General features: G+C 30.9%; 2 protein-coding genes across 4 annotated transcripts; one reads left to right on the top strand and one right to left on the bottom strand.

Moving 5' to 3' along the window:
* Positions 1 to 8,013: 8,013 nt before the first annotated feature.
* Positions 8,014 to 12,722, bottom strand: LOC112696803 (probable protein S-acyltransferase 4). The gene is made up of 6 exons (XM_025749682.2): positions 11,994 to 12,722; positions 11,209 to 11,397; positions 10,482 to 10,790; positions 9,860 to 10,075; positions 8,921 to 9,424; positions 8,014 to 8,412 (listed from the first exon to the last, which is right to left on the bottom strand). Exons 1-5 carry the CDS (start codon positions 12,096 to 12,098, stop codon positions 8,960 to 8,962), a joined length of 1,284 nt encoding a protein of 427 aa, XP_025605467.1. The 5' UTR covers positions 12,099 to 12,722; the 3' UTR covers positions 8,014 to 8,412; positions 8,921 to 8,959.
* A 2,353-nt stretch (positions 12,723 to 15,075) lies between these two features.
* Positions 15,076 to 16,687, top strand: LOC140173472 (uncharacterized). Of its 3 annotated transcripts, none has more exons than XM_072197204.1 (5): positions 15,076 to 15,476; positions 15,651 to 15,685; positions 15,973 to 16,022; positions 16,144 to 16,183; positions 16,313 to 16,687. In XM_072197204.1, the coding sequence occupies exons 1-5, from the start codon at positions 15,226 to 15,228 to the stop codon at positions 16,342 to 16,344; spliced, it is 408 nt and encodes a 135-aa protein (XP_072053305.1). In that variant the 5' UTR covers positions 15,076 to 15,225; the 3' UTR covers positions 16,345 to 16,687. The 3 variants fall into 3 exon arrangements, with proteins under 3 accessions (XP_072053305.1, XP_072053304.1, XP_072053306.1); XM_072197203.1 differs by having other exon boundaries at positions 15,926 to 16,022; XM_072197205.1 differs by lacking the exon at positions 15,651 to 15,685 and having other exon boundaries at positions 15,092 to 15,476; positions 15,960 to 16,022.
* The last annotated feature ends 346 nt before the right edge of the window (positions 16,688 to 17,033 follow it).

The raw sequence follows: 17,033 nt of genomic DNA, 5'->3' as shown, positions 1-17,033 counted from the left end.
AGTAAAGATAAGGTCGTTTTAGAGTTACAAGGATCGGTGTGGAGTTGATCCGTTTGGTTGTTGATGACAATGCCAGAGATGACAACGGATCATACCATTTTATTCGTGTTTATGTTGCCTTTTGTTGTGCTTACTTTGCTCCACTTTACTGTGTTGAGCTCTTTTGTTCAAAAAAAATATGAATAAGAAAGACTAGAGGAGAGAAATATGGTGTAACATATATATTAGAGAGTCTAAAGAAAAAAAAAAAAATATATATCAATCTAATATTAGTCACTATTACACACATATGATTCATATACATAGTTGATACATATTATTTATTCAAAATTTTTTAAAAAAATTTATAAAATAATATTTTCATGTATTATATATAATATTTTAAATAAACTATATTTAGACAAATATTTAATAAAAAATTATGTTATATAATAATATTTTTAACAAAAATAGTTAGTTAAGTATTGAATATAATAATTTAATTATTTATCAAGTAATATAAAATAAAATTTAAGTATTTTGTATTTTTATGTTGCAGTTTAAAATATCATTTTAATATTTTAAAAATTTTTTTACTTAATAATTAATTTTAATGAATAAAAAACATTTATATTTTTTGTATTATATATAATATTTTAAATAAATTATATTTTAAAAATATTTTAATAGAAATTTATATTATATAATATTATCTTTAACAAAAATAGTTAGTTAATAAATTTTGAATATAATAATCTAATTATTTGTCAAGTAATATAAATAAAATTTTAATTATTTTATATTTTTATGTTATAATTTAAAATATTATTTTAATATAACTTTTTAATATTATAATTTTTTCATAATAATTAATTTTAATGAATAAAAAATATTCATATATTTTGTTTTTATATATTTTATATTTAATTATTTAAAACTAAAAGATTCTATTGCCATTTAAAGTATTGCGTATTAAAATATTGTTATTTAAAGTATTTAGCTAGGTATTAAGATATTCTGTATTTATTAGAGTCAATTAATGCTCTTCTTTTATATTCATCTTTAATTTTCATCTAATATAATCTAATGGTCTATATAAATGTAGCAAATATAATAAGCACATAATTATTGTGTTTATTTTAAACATACTCGATAAATAGTATGTAAAATTGAGTTTTTTGAAAATTTGTATTGTTTGTTTTGATTTGAAGTGAGGTTTTAACTAAATGATTTATCTTTTAAGACTATGTTTATATGTAACCTAACTTTTCCTTTTTTTAACATAGGATATTAAATATCCTATTAAAGAATTTTCAACTACACTTTTTTTCCCTGAGAAAACCATAGCCTCATTTATTCAGAATTGAAACTCTATCTTTGTGCAAAAGTAAATATATCGTTTCAAAAATGAATTTTTGAGTAATTATTTAAATTAGTTTCTAAAATTTTTTAAATTGAATATTTTAATTTTTTAAATTTTAAAATACACAAAATAATTTATAATATTTATTTTTATTCGATAATATAAATGCCCTCCAGTTTGATCCAAAAAATAAAATATAAAATAATTTTGAAAATTTTAAAAATAATTTTTGAAAAATTTTTAAAATTCTAAAATAGTCTTTTAGATTAAACATATCAAATTAAAAAAAAACTATATTATTTAACAAAAATAAATGTTAGAGATTGTTTTATGTATTTTGAAATTTAATAAACTAAAGTATCCAAGACTAAAATCTTAGAAACTAATTTAAATACTTACTCTGTACTTTTAAACTAAATCCTACAAGAGTTTGACTTGGGGAAGAAAAACTTTATAAAAAAGTTTATGAATAGTCCAGGTATCATTTTTATAAGTTTGAATATTGATAAAACTTTCTATGAGTAAATATTTTTATAAGTTTATGAATAAGTAAACATTTTTATTTTGAAAGTTAAAATGATAATAAATTTATGAATTTTCTTCACATCCAAATAATTTTAACATCCAAGTTCATTAAAGTGATTTAGAGTCACGCGCTTCTTTTCCTTGCTTTCTTCTCCCCTCGTGGCGCTGCTTCTTCTTCTCATTCCTTTTTTTCTCCTCTATCATTATCATCATCATCATTATCGTTATCATCATCTTCTTCTTATATATATCGTCGTTATCATTATCGTTGTTATTGTTGTTATTGAATTTTTTCCATGTTGATGATGTTGTCTGATCTAAAATTGATTTTTAATGTGCTTTTGTTCTTGATTTAGTCTTATTTGTGTGATTGTTTTCGAATTGAGTTAATTGTGTCGTAATTGTTATGTAATTTCGATTTATTTCTGACTTAATTGTGTCGCAATCATTATATAATTTCGATTCATTTCTGAATGAATTAAGGTGCATTTGGACTTGATGTCCTGCACAATTCAAAACTCTTTCTCCTCTTTCTTCTTATCTTCTAGTGCTTCTTTTTCTTCTTCTTCTTTTTTATTTTTTTCTTGTAATCTTTACCTTCTTATTTTATTTTCTTAAAATTTTTTTTGGTTTACTCTCTTGAAAGGATAAAAAAAAACCAAGAAAAAGAGAAGAAAATATCAAACAAAAAAGAAGAAAAATATATTAATGACGTTGTCTAATCCAAAATTGATTTTGAATGTATTTTTGTTCATGATTCAATCTTGTTCATGTGCTTATTTTCGAATTGAGTTTACTTGTCGGAATCATTATGGTAAATTTCTGTTTATTTTTGAGTTAATTTTGTCGCAATTGTAATGTAATTTTAGTTCATTTTTGAGTTAATTGTGTCGCAATCCATTATGTAATTTCGGTTCATTTCTGAGTTAATTGTGTCGCAATCATTATATAATTTTGGTTTATTTATGAGTGAATTAAGGTGACTTTGGACTCATTGTCCTATATAATTCAAAACTCTTTCTCCTCATCTTCTATTGCTTCTTTTTCTTCTTCATCTTCACCTTCTTATTTTATTTTCTCAATTTTTTCTCATTTACTCTCTTGAGAAGAATAAAACCAAGAAAAAGAGAAGAAAATATCAAACAAAAAGAAGAAAAAACATATTAATGACGTTATCTGATCCAAAATTGATTTTGGATATGTTTTTGTTCATGATTCAGTCTTGTTTGTGTGCTTGTTTTCGAACTGAGATTATGTGTCGTAATCATTATGGTAAATTTCGGTTCATTTCTGAGTTAATTGTGTCGCAATTGTAATGCAATTTTGGTTCATTTCTGAATTAATTGTGTCGCAATCTATTATGTAATTTCAGTTCATTTCTGATTGAATTAAGGTGCATTTGGACTCGTTGTCTGTAAACTCCGGGTCATTAATAAATAATTAGTCAATAAATTAATTATTATTTAAAAAAATTAAAAATTAAATTTTATACTTTAATGAAGTAGAAATAATTAAAATAAGCTTTGACACTAATTTTAAAGATTTTGACCCAAAATTAGATCGAATAGACCGAATCGATTGAACCGGACCTGTATTAGGCCCAAGAACCCAAGAACCTAAGCCCAATTATATAAAAAAGCCTTCCCCATTGTTAGCAATTCTAATTTGCACAGTGAGGAAGAGAGAGCACGGTGGTTTCGGGGAAAACAAACGTTATCACCTTAAAATTTTAATTACTCGTAACTTTTAATTCGGAGGTTCAATTGACGAGCTGTCAGCGACCATGCGTTCGTCTCAGAATTTTTTACAAAATTCACCGAACAATTTGGTAAGAAATTTGAGATTTTGTGCCCAATTATTCCCCCTTTCAGTTTCGTGATTTAGGTTTCAAAATTTGAGAGATTTTATGATTTTAATGGTTCAGGGTACTATAACGGTGGATAATCACTGGGTTTTGTCACTTGACCCATGGGTAACGATAAAAAAATCATAACCCTTGTAAATTGGTGATTTAGTGAGCTCTATGTTGATTATTGTGATATTGTGTGAGTTAGATTATGCCTCTTGTTATTTTGGAGTTCAATTAGGCAGTTTGAAACGAAATTCGGGTGATTGGACTTGCGGAATTAGAAATTAGAGCTGTGAAGCTTGTGAACATAGGCATTTTGAGGTGCTCTGAGTTAGGGAGAAATCAACCAATGTATGATTTTGGTTTCTTATAGTTAATATTTAATGTCACGTGAAAACTTAGCCTAATTGACCATAGAATAAGTTTGGATTGAGTTTTATTGTTGATGTGATTAGTGAATATATGTATGTATGTATGTGTGCAATTGATTTGGAATTTGATATATGTATATGAATTTGGTGGAATTATGAGTTGTGATGATGTTATATTAATGAGTTTATATGTTGATAGGATTATGGAATGAAAAGGGGGTATGTGAGTATGAGCATGGGTATGCAGAACTCCTATTTAGCCAAATGTGATTTTTTGAATGTTTAACCAAATATTTAGCTTTTCAAAATTTTTTTACACTTGTTTAAGGCTCGTTAGTGAGTCTTTAAGTCTTAAAACATGATGAGTCTGTTAAATAAGTTGAGGAGATACTTGGGAGGATTTAGCGAAGTGTTATCTAAATTATTGAGGCATGGTAATATTGAATAAGAAGTACATAATGAAGATAATAATAATAATAATAATGAAATGTGGCTGAGTTGAGAGGTGTTTAATGTTGAGGTTCGTTATGAGAAAGAAGAATAAGGAGAATTGAGTTAATTATGAACTTTGAATGAGATATGATGAGATTGATTGAGATGTAGGAGACCGAGTAAGATGCAGTGGCGTTGTCCACTTGCTTCGCGTAAGAAATAAGGAAGAAAAATGATTGAAAGTGATTTTGAAGACAATGATTATGAATGTGAAGTGTGAATGTATGTTCTATTATGTTTTGTTGCATCATTTTCTCTCTATTGTAAAGTGTGTCCGACACTATATCCATGAGTGTGTCGGGCACTATATCCCAAGAGCGTGGCAGACATTATATCCCAAGAGCGTGGGAGCATTTTACCCTGGAAAGTGTGTCGGACACTATATTCCAAGAGCGTGGCGGGCGCTATATCCCAAGAGTGTAGGAGCACTTTATCTCAGGAAATGCAACGGGCACTATATCCCATGAGTGTGGTGAGAGCTATATCCCAAGAGTGCAACAGGCACTATATCCCAAGAGTGTGGAGCATGTCAGAGAGACGATATCCGATTTAGCTACCAGATGTGTGGGTTCTGGCAAGGTAACCGACACGTGAGCTCATGGCCAGTAGGACAGGCATACATCATGTGCATTTGTATGTTTTACTTGAATGTGCATTGTTTTGGTTTGCTTAACTGTTTTATCTCTACTTATCTGCTACTTGTTCTATTTGCTGTAACTGCTATCTATATCTGTACTTTCTTTGTCTGTTTTGTTTGTCTTTGCATCTGAGATATCTCTTGTTTGGCGGAGGTGTGACGAGGGTAGTTCCACTGGTGTTTCGGAGGATTGGAGGAGGCAGAAAGTGAAATATTGAGTTAGAGTTAGATTGAGAACTTGAATCCCCTTGGATAAATTGCCGAGATTTTCTGGCTTAGAATTAATCTTAAGTTTAAATTTGAGTGTCGGAGTTCTAGGAATGCCTCTGGTATTCTCGAGGCCTTTTATATTAACTATGCGGACACCTTTACCATGCTGAGAACTCCCAATTCTCATTCCATACATATTCTATTGTTTTTAGATGCATGACGTGAAATGCTACGTTGAGCTTGTTGAAGACTCTTTGGTAGCGAAGAACTTACTTTTGGAACTTGGTATTTGTGTTTCTAGTTTGTATATAGATGTATATTCTCCATTGTTATATTTGTATTTGTATTTTGTCCCTCTTAGAGGTTGACTATGGAGAACTAATATTTGTATTTTTGTCTTTTGGTTCACTGTTGGGTGTATATATATATTTATATATATTCCAGCCGGCCTTAGCTTCGCAGGTTGAGTTTAGAGCTTGATTATATTTATCCGTTGGAACTCTATATATCTGTCTTTTGGTCTCCGTATAAGTTTTTTGTCTTATCATTTTTCGTTAGCGATGCATCTTCGGTTTTGTTTTGATCTTACCCATTTTTTCTTCAAAGCTCCTAGCTATATTATCCTTGCTATATTTATACGTATTTTTATTTTTAGAGGGTCATAGCGCCTCAACATCTCTGATTTACGTCATAGGCGTAAAACTCTATGTGGTAGGGTATTACATTGTTTTGGACAATTCAAAACTCTTTATCATCTTCCTCCGCATCTTCTATTTCTTCTTCTTCTTCTTTTTCATATTTTCTTCATCTTCTCCTTCTTATTTCATTTTTTCAAAATTCTTCTTGATTTACTCAAATTTAACACAATTTCTGAGTTTTGCAGATTCTTTACCATTGTTCTCTCCTTCTCTTTCTTTCTGAGTTAATTGTGTCGCAATTATTATGTAATTTCGATTCATTTTTAAGTTAATTGTGTCACAATTATTATATAATTTCGGTTCGATTCTGAGTAAATTAAGCTGCATTTGGACTTATTGCCCTGGACAATTCAAAACTCTTTCTCCTCTTCCTCCTCATCTTCTACTGCTTCTTCTTCTTCTTTTTCATCTTTTTCTTCGTCATCTTCTCCTTCTTATTTCATTTTCTCAAAATTCTTCTTGATTTACTCAAATTTAACACAATTTCTGAGTTTTGCAGATTCTTTACCCATTGTTTTCTACTTCTCTTTCTTTCTGAGTTAATTGTGTCGCAATTATTATGTAATTTCGGTTCATTTCTAAGTTAATTGTGTCGCAATCATTATATAATTTCGGTTCATTTTTGAGTGAATTAAGCTGCATTTGGACTCGTTGTCCTGTTCAATTCAAAACTCTTTCTCCTCACCTTCTACTGCAATAACAACAATAATAGCAGCAACAAAAGAATGGCGATGAAGAAAAAACACGCGAAGAAGGAGAATGAGAAGGAGAAGGAGAAGGAAAAGAAGAACGAGAAGGGGCAGGAGGAGAAGGAGGAGGAACACGAAGAAGAAGAAGACGATGACGAGGATAACGTAAAGTCCCGTGAATGTAACTGACTTAGTTGGAAGAATGATATGTGTGCGTGTAATCACGCTTTTTTTAATGAGTGATTTTTGTTAGTATTAGGTCTACTTGATTAAACTTGGATGACAATATTATTTAAATGTATAGCAAATCTGTAAATCTATTTCCACATAAATGAAATTATGTATCCATCAAAAATAATTTGTATAATAAAAATATCTAAATGTCAGATTCATTTATTTTGAAATTATAAAAATGATAACTTGTTGGGTATGCAAATAAATATCGGTTGGGTATGCAAATAAATATCGGTGTGAACACAGATTTTTATTTTTCTATAACCGCAAAACCACTACTTCTAGCAGTAACTGGGCAGAGTGGTGAAAATATAAGAATAAAAATCTTCGAATCGTATTTTTTTCCCTTAAATTTTTACCTCAAAATTTTCTTTCTTGTCCTTTTTGAAAATTGGCAGATAAGCTCTAAAGAGATATGCATTTTTTGGCTTTCCATTTTATTTTTTTTATTTATTTACCAAAACAAAGAGCTTACAGAGTAAAATACCAGAATAACCATTTTTATTTTTTATTTTTTAAAAATTCTTGCTTTGTTCAAATTGTTGCCTTATTTCCTTCCATTATCTTGACCAATTCTTTCCCATTCGCTGCTCCTTGCTTCAATGCCTCAATAAGGTGAATCTGATTCCACTGTACAAGTTGTTGACATCCTCGCTTGTGTGATGGTGTTTTCCTCTGTTTTCTTAGTGACACTTGGAACAACGTTTGAGATGGTCACGGACTCACGGGTGAGCAAGTAGCATGGGACCAAGAGACTAAGAACAGGCAAATGTACCATGAGGGCATTTTAATGGTTCACTCAACTAACTTTACGTTCATTATCTTGAAAAGTTTGAAGTTGCAATGCCAAAGTAAAGGTTAAAGTTAAAAAGGGGTAGATTATAGTTACCGTTTTTAGCTTTGAAGATCTGAGCATTGGATAGTTGAGGACCTAGAAATACGAAAAGACACAGCAACTTACAAAGATTCAAAGAACAAACCAATGTACTACTTTCACATTATTCTAAATTTCTAATTTTTTTTTTTTTAAATAGATAAAGTCCAATCTCTATATCTCTATCTCTTAACAAAGGGACTGAATGCAAAAGATAGGCAAAACTAGAAGAGTTCCTATCACAAACTTTGGTGCCAGACAATGTTCTGCATTATTTTGTGAAAGCAAGCGTGGGAGATTTTTACAGCTTAGAATGAAACACTTGCCAGATATACTGAAATAAGAGATAAGTGCAAGGCCAGTCTCTCTCCATTTTTCCAACATCAAATAGTATATCAATGTGCACTTGCAATGAATACAAACCACTAAGTGCTGCAACTAATGAAACTATCCTCAGAAAAAGCAACAATCACAAAGGAGCAGCAGCAGACCTGAAATAAAGATCCCCGATAAGGAAGATGAAACAACAAAACCTTGTCCCACTAGGTGGTACAACTACATGGATCAAACGACACTATTTCAGCCTGTCAATAAAACAAATTGCATTTTTTTTTCCTTTTTCTGTCTTGTTTGGAATAGAACTCCATATGCTTGATATGAACTTATTATAGGATTTCATGTATCTGTACTCTAAATAAAAAAAAATATATATTTTACACAAACATCCAAAATTGTTTGACTTAACCAGCAACTTCCTACAAGTTATACATGGTAATTAAACTTTCCCTTGTAACCATTTGATTGGTTTGACAATGTTAAACTCTTTATTTTAATCATATTTGCATACGATGTGTAGAGCCATGTTACTTAAGATCTAAGGGAGAAAGAATAAACAATTTTGAATGGCACTTATCAAAATCAAGAACATTTTATTGATGGAAAATTAGAGGCTTTGGCTAATGTTCAACAAATCTAGAAGTCGGAGAGTTAGAAGCGAACCTCTATAAATTAATATGCAAAAGTTGGCAGTGTGGTTTATCATGGGTTGTGCCTATCCCTTTCTCTAGCATGGAAACTTTCCGGAGGCTCATCATATTCGCTGCTATGGAAATTTACAACTGTAGCATTAGATGTCCGAGAATCTTCATCGACACTGTAGAATGGATCAAAAGAAGGTTGTCCCTCATCATCTTCAAACTTGAGATCATCATCAAAGTTATCAAAATCAAATTTCCGCAGAAGTTCGGGAATGGGTATGCCACCTCCTTCTGCATGCATAGATCCCATTTCAATGTCGATTTTCTCCTTTGGAGTCAACATTCCGTCCATATGATTTGGACTCAAAGAGTGGGGCATATGTTCCTCCTCCACCACAAATGATCGGAACTTATTTCTTGAAGGTTGGATACGGGAGCAAAGTGTTTCTCTTAAATTTCCGCATGATCCCTTATTGTATGGATTCCCCCTCCTATCATATTGGTATCGGAAGTTCTCATAAGTTGTCTGCATTCATAACCAAAAACATAAAACATACGAATCAGCATGCAAAACAAAATCTATGAAAACAATGGCCATATGGACAAGTTGCCAAAGAAAAAGGATATCCAGACATTTTCTTATTGGATTTCTTATTTTATTATTATATTTTATGAAATCACTCTTTTTTATTTGCCTTATGCTATTTTTTTCTCTTTTGGGAAATAATAAGTATCGAACTCTAGACCTTTCAATCATAGAAGGTTTGATACCATGTCATGATACCACTTTTCTCAAAAGCTTTCAGCTGATAGGAGAAAGCACGTAAATGCTTATATCTCTAACTTAATAAACGCTAAGAAGAACATCCTCTTTATAAAAGAAAATTTCAAGGATACATTTGAGATGAATCAATAATGAAAAATGATTAAGACTTAAGAATTTAAGAAGTAAAACAGTAACCTGGTTCGTGCAAATGAGATAGAAATGGAAAACTGTGAGGCCACCAACAAACCAGACGGCTATAAAGCAATAAACTATGAGAATATCCGATACATAATCATGTGTTAATGTCCTCAACGTGCCTCTCTGGGCAATATTGATCCAAGTAAACACAAATACATACAGGCACAAAATGGTTGATGTTGAAATAAACATGAAGAACCACCGATAGTTTCGCTGCAATTATATCAACAAGCGAAGAAAACAGTTAGTTCTTGTATATAACAAAGCAGAAAAGTTTGGTCCTGGTATAAATATACAATTGACATTGTTAATTCATATTATATATAACTTCCTATTTTTATCAATAGATGCATTTCTAAGCAATTATGCTAGAAAAAAAGGATTATGATACACTATTAACTTAATTTTGATGCACTATCAGTGTAAAGTGCTTTTATATGTAAATTCAATCACATAATGTCGTGTCAACAAAATAACTTATTTTTTATAATGACTACGTGAATAGTCATTCAAAAGAACGGATATAATTTAACAATGGTGTAAAAATAAAAATACTATCTCCAAGAATGTTTCCTAATTCTTTTCTTTTTATTTGTTTGTTTGCAAAGAGCCAACTTACGATTCCAATGCATTGGCCAACCCAGGGACAATGATGATCAAATCTCTGGACACAGTTGTTGCATATGGAACAATGAGAGGTACGAGGAGGGCGATACAGCAAGCATGTGTCGCAGAACTTCACTTTTACCGTGTGACCATTAATGATCACATCTTTTGTTCGAGGAAGTTTCAAATGAGGGGTTGTACCATTAATCCACTCCATGGAAGGGGTAGGTATATCAAATGCCTCGTCAAATTCAGGTGCTCTAGAATTTCTAGGGACAATTCCCGGATCTCTCCCAGAAGTCATGAGGAGAAATAGTAAATCCTGCATGCATGATGCCTGAAATATGAGCTTTTACATTGCAGAAAATAATCCTTGAAACAGAACAAGGATACATTAATTATGAGCATAAAAATGATATGATGACTATTGAGTCTGTTTGAACATGTTAAAGTATTAGGAGATTACTATACTTGTTGTACTAGATTATAGATTAGTATTTAACTTTGAATACTCGTATTAAAAAAACAGGGTAAGTAGGTTATCGTTTTGAACTTAATTTTAAGCTAGGATAAAGCAGTTTTACATGTATATCCAATTATGTGACGTCAGATCAGCAAAAATAATCACTTCTTACATTTCAATGTAAATGCCTAAATGGTCATGCAAAAGAAGGAGAAAGACAACTGTGAATAAATTCTGTAAACTGTAAAAGTCATTCATTACTGTAGAGGGTATTTACCAAAACAGTGAGGGCTGAACCCACAGCCAATACAGGAACCCACTGAGCATCGTTATCACCATTTCCTTGCCTGATTCTAAGATATATCTTAATGCAAAATGCAATTGCAGGTCCAGCAATAAGAAATGTTGTAAGAAACAAAGAAGCTACATCAGGACCAAAAACAAGCCTCCCGCCACAGAAAAATTTCTGAAAGAAAGCGAAAAGAAAAAGGAAGAATTAGTAAGACATAAAATGCTTGTCACCGACTAGCGAATCAAACCTCAATGAAAGAAATTTTCTATTTTCAACTCAACTCAAATGCACAAAGAGTACAAGTGACACTGTTAGCTAAAGAGTTTTAAATTATTAAGACACTAAAATTTTACAATTCAGCTGGGCATACACAATAAAAATAGGAACAATAACCATGCAAGATTAGCCAAAAATTTGAAAGCATTGAATTGTGCTTGTAATTTTTCTAGAAAAGGCAAAATAGATCAACTCACGATGATAACCTAGGATCCACAGTCCACATACATTATCAATTTTTCGACTACTATGCAAGTTTGAAAGCTCCATTTTATGATTGTAATTTTTACTATTCCAAAATTCCAATTCAAAACCTAGCATCCAGACACAAGTGATCACAAAAAAGCAATGGAAGAGAAAATAAAGGCAAACAGATCATAACCATCAAACATGTAATCCACATCATTAGCGAAACATAATTTTGAGCCATGAGAATCAAGCCACCCCAACAAAAACAAAATCGAAATAAAAAGAAAAAGAAAAAGAAAACTAACATTGTTTCCCCTCCATGCTTGATAGACCCTCAGTGGCTTCAAATTATGGGCCGCCTTGAGAGAAGGAGGAGAAGACTCCATTTGCATCTTTCTATTCCCACCCATGGCTACCACCACCAACAACACCACCTTTGTGTCTGTGTTTTTGCGTGTGTGTCACCACAATTCTTGCCTTCCAACCTCCACAAAACCCATATCACCCTCAAATTCAACCCACAAAATTCCAAATTTCCTTCCTAGGGTTCGTTGATTCAGCTAAAGCGAAACAATGCAGATGTAAGAGAGAGAAAGAAAGAGAGAGAGGAAAGACAGGGTGTAAGAGAGAGAAGAGAGAAAATTGAGAAGGGATCACAGCAATTCAAACTCCAAACTCAACAAGAAGACGTGAATTTGTACAGCTGGATAAAGAAATCAGACGACAACAATGTCCATGTCCCTTTTTGTTTCCGATCATGAAACAAAAACAAGGAGAAAAGAAAAAAACAGCAATTCCTCAAAGTTTTCGAACTTATCTTGTTGCATTTTTTTTGTCTGATAATTCCAATGTTGTTGTTTCTGTTAGTTTCTGTTTGTTCCCTCTCTTTCTCTCTCTAAGGAGAACTCTCTCTTTTCTTTCTGTGTCAGAATCCAAAGTGCTGGCAGCATTGGAGCTCCTTCGGCAGATCCTACAACTTTTCGCGCTTTTTACGTGGGTAATACCTCTCTTATTTGCTGTCTCATTAGTCAATACCTTCATTTCTTTTTCTTTTTCCCCCTCTAATAAACTATTTTTTTTAATAAATAAATAAATTTACGATTACATCTGATTTTCCCTCACACTATATTATATCTTTTATTATTACTGGAAACAGAATATTATGCTATTTATCTTATTTGAAAACGAAAAACGTTTATAAAAAATTTAAATGTATCTCATCTGAAGTTACTTTATAATTTTTTATTATTAATTTATGTTAAAAAAATTGTTTTAGAATACTTTTTAAGAGTAAATAAATTATTAGATTATATAGGATATGTTTAGGCTCCATTTATGGTTATCATTAGCAACATTATTGTATGTTGGATTAAGTAGTTACATTTTGTCAAGTTGGCAAGATTAGTTGTAACTTTAACTCATAATTTTAGGATTGTGATGGGAATTAGATACTCAAATTTTATTAGGATGTTCAAATGTAATATTTGTGTAGGACAAATTATTTTGTAGACTATTTTATGTTATCTTGAATATATTAAATATTTTTATTCTTTTAAATGCCTTCCAAAATATAAATGTATTTTAATTATTTAAAAAATTGAGTATTTAGTTAATTATTTAAAAATATAAATAAACTTTACTTGTACAAATAACCTTATTTAAATAAAAATATTAATATGAATATTTTTTGTTCATGATATCTCTTATTCCAGGTTAAAGACTAATTTGTCGTAGATTTGATTTTTATTTAAGTATTTATCGTATTCACTAATAGATTGCTACGTATATGAGACAGACACGATTCAAAACTCGTGACACTTACTTAAGAGTTAAGAAGACTAATAAATTAACTATTCGACCAACTCAAATTGATTAAATACTAATATAAAACTAATCTCTTAAATTAAATCAAGTAGTTGACATACAGCAAGATACAAAGGCAATAGAGAGTAGAGCCAGATATGTAGTCATGGTATTATAAGAGTATTGTCTAACTGAATACGCTATTACGCTGCTTGCTGTCATTTGGCATAACGTGCTTTGCATTCATACAACAGTCGCCAACCAAAACTTTTGCTTTAACGCCAATAAGCTTCACCAGAAATCTTAACATAGTAAAGCGCCCCTCCTCTCCTTTTTTCCCCTTCCTTTCTCTTACTTTCTGTTTCTCTCTTTTTTCTTTTCTTTTTATGTCATTATCTATCATTTTTTCTTTTATTTGAATATATTTTATGTTATTATTATGTATACTATGTAAGGAAATTTTTCTTAAACAAACAAAAAAATATTTTTCAAAAAATTTAAAACAACATTAAATATTAAAATATACTTTTTTTTAAAAAAAATTGTAGAAAATTAGATAGACCTCACTTAATTGGCTGATTAGTAATTATACTTGCTTTTTTTCTTCTTATATTTCGGATTGTGATTTATTTTATTAGTTTTAAGTAATAAAATATTTTATAAAAATACTATGTTTATATAAAAAAACTAATCATTATATATATATATATATATATATATGTATGTATGTATGTATTATTTCACATATTTTTAATATATATTTTATAAGAATAACTAATTTTTAACATATATATAACATAGTCTAACTTTTATGGTTAGCAAATTGTACTTACCAAATTTAGTTTAATTTAATTAATTTATTATTAGTAAATTGTATAAGAAATGAATTAGTTAAATTAAAATTATTTTTTCTTAAATACAATTTGTTAATAACCGTGAAGTTAAATCATACTATATATATATATATATATATATATATATATATATATATATATATATATATATATATATATATATATATATATATATATATATATATATGAAGGGGAGCCTCGGAGCAGCGGATGAGTTGTCTCCACGTGACCTCAAGGTCACGGGTTCAAGCCGTGGAAACAGCCACTGATATAATTATCAGGTTAGACTGCGTACATTACAACCTTGGTTGCGGCCCTTTCCCGGACCCTGCGTTAAACGCGGGACGCTTGTGCACCGGGTTGCCCTTTTATATATATATATATATATATATATATATATATATATATATATATATATATATATATATATATACTAAATACACATTTAAAATATAAAAACAACTCATATATGTATATATAAAATAGTTAATTTTTATATACATATAATATTTTGTTAAAAAAATTACCATTTAAAACCAAGGTTTTGAAAACCGGTTCGAACCGTGAACCGAACGCTAAAACGGTTCGAACAATAAAAAAACCGTGAAATCTGAAAACCGGGAATGAACTAGTGAACCGGTTGGTAACCGGTCGGTCGAACCGAACCGTGATCCGGCCGGTTTTTGAGCTTTGCAGCAAAACGCTGCCGTTTGGAGCTCTGGAACCCTAAATGGCTAAATGTGATGAACGCTGAGGCTTCTCTGTTCTCTCTTATGAGTTCTGAAAGTGAAATCTGAATCCCTAATGCCTTCGCCCTTCGCATTTCACAGTTCAGCTTCACCATTATCATCATTCATCAAGGTTTAGAGAGAAGTAGAGAATGCCATCACCCATCACGATCTCACCGGCACACACGGCCACACAGGTTTGCCGTCGCACAGTCAGCTCTGTGGCGCAGCAAGCTCCATCGCGCAGTGAGCTTCGTCGCGCAATCACTTCCTTCGACCAGTCACCACTCGTGTCGGCGTCGCTGTCTGTCTCCCACTCTCCCTACAGGCCTGCTGCATGTTCGGTTGAAGCGTTGAAGCCTGAAGGTGCCTTTGAGATTGAGAGAAAGCCTTCGAGTTCCAGGTAATTTTTATTTTAGTTATGAACTTATGATTGTTCATTGAGTAACTGTGATGAATTCTGAATACTGTGATACTGTGATGAACTCTGAGTCTCTGATACTCTTTGATTTTATGACATGATGAACTTTGAATTCTGAAACTGTGAACTCTGATTTTGTGAACTTATTTTGTGAAGCCTTGAAGGTGCCTTCGAGCTTCCAAGAGTTCCAGGTAATTTTTTTTAGTTATGAACTTATGATTGTTTGATTGAATCATTGAATAACTGTTGCATGATGAACTGCTAAACTGTGACTGTGAACTCTTTGATTGAGTAGCTCTTTGATTTTGCTTTGTTTACTATCAACCTCAAGTTATGGTTTTGGATTGAAAATTAGGATAACTCTGTTTTCATGCTAGCATTCATAAACATTTTTGGCATATTGGTAAGTGAAGTTGAACACTTTGTTGAAGGAATATATGACTTGATGCCTGTGAAATTGCAAAGGGTGATGTTTCAGGGTCTCTGGTGGAGTTTGACAGGACAATTGAGTTGGACCCTCATCAAAAGGCGTGTATATTTATAAGCATTTTGAAAAAAAAAGCGTTATATCAGCACTTTGGATTGGAATGATTGTAAATTGAGTTCAAGTTACATGAAATTTGGTTGTTCTCATTGTGTTTGTTACCAGATCCTTGGCAAAGGGGCCTCTCCCTTTACTACCTTGATAGGTACACACTCTACACTCTTCTGTTATTTATTTGAGTTTAATTACTATTCACATGGAATTACATATTTATAATGTATTGCTTATGAATCTGTCAAAAGGGGGACTGAATTGGATTCCTATTTTGTCGTAGATTTGAAGAAGGAGCTGAGCAGTTTCGGCTAGATGTTGCACAAAATCCGAATAATACCGAAGAGTCCATATGGTGCTTTCTCTGTGAAGCTCAACTGTATGGAGTGGATGAAGCACGGAAGCCATATCTTGAAGTGAGTCATTAATTATGTTACCGGAATTTAACAAGAAAAACGAATATGTGAATCTTCACAAATCTGCAGCATGTTATGGAGGATTTTGATTATTGATGACAAACTTGGATCATTTCGATGTTGCTATGTTATATTTGATTGGTTGTTTTATTTTTTTACTTTTGAATGAGATTATAACATTCTGGTTTATGTAGTACTTTTAATTTGAATGATATTTTAAAGTTTACATTAGACTATAATTATATTTCATGTGTTTATTTATATTTTATTTATTATTTTATTATAAAACGATTTTTTCGATTCAACCACGGTCAAACCGGTTGAACCTATGAACTAATAAACCAGTAATTAGAGCGGTTCGATAACCGGTTCAATTTTCAGAACCTTGTTTAAAACTAATAAAATTATCACGTCACAAATTAAAAAAAAAGGAAAGAAAAAGAAGCACGCTAGCATAATAAAAATCAAAATTCTCTAAAATAAAAAATTAATAAAATAGAGAGTTAGTCACTCTTAAATTAAAATAATAAAATACACATTTTATAAAAATAATAAAATTGATAGTAATTAATTTTTTATTTTATCATT

Source organism: Arachis hypogaea, chromosome 6, assembly GCF_003086295.3.
Source record: "Arachis hypogaea cultivar Tifrunner chromosome 6, arahy.Tifrunner.gnm2.J5K5, whole genome shotgun sequence".
In the NCBI taxonomy this organism is placed as follows: domain Eukaryota; kingdom Viridiplantae; phylum Streptophyta; class Magnoliopsida; order Fabales; family Fabaceae; genus Arachis; species Arachis hypogaea.
Note: the sequence above shows the minus strand (reverse complement) of the source record. Positions and strands in the feature narration are given on the sequence as shown.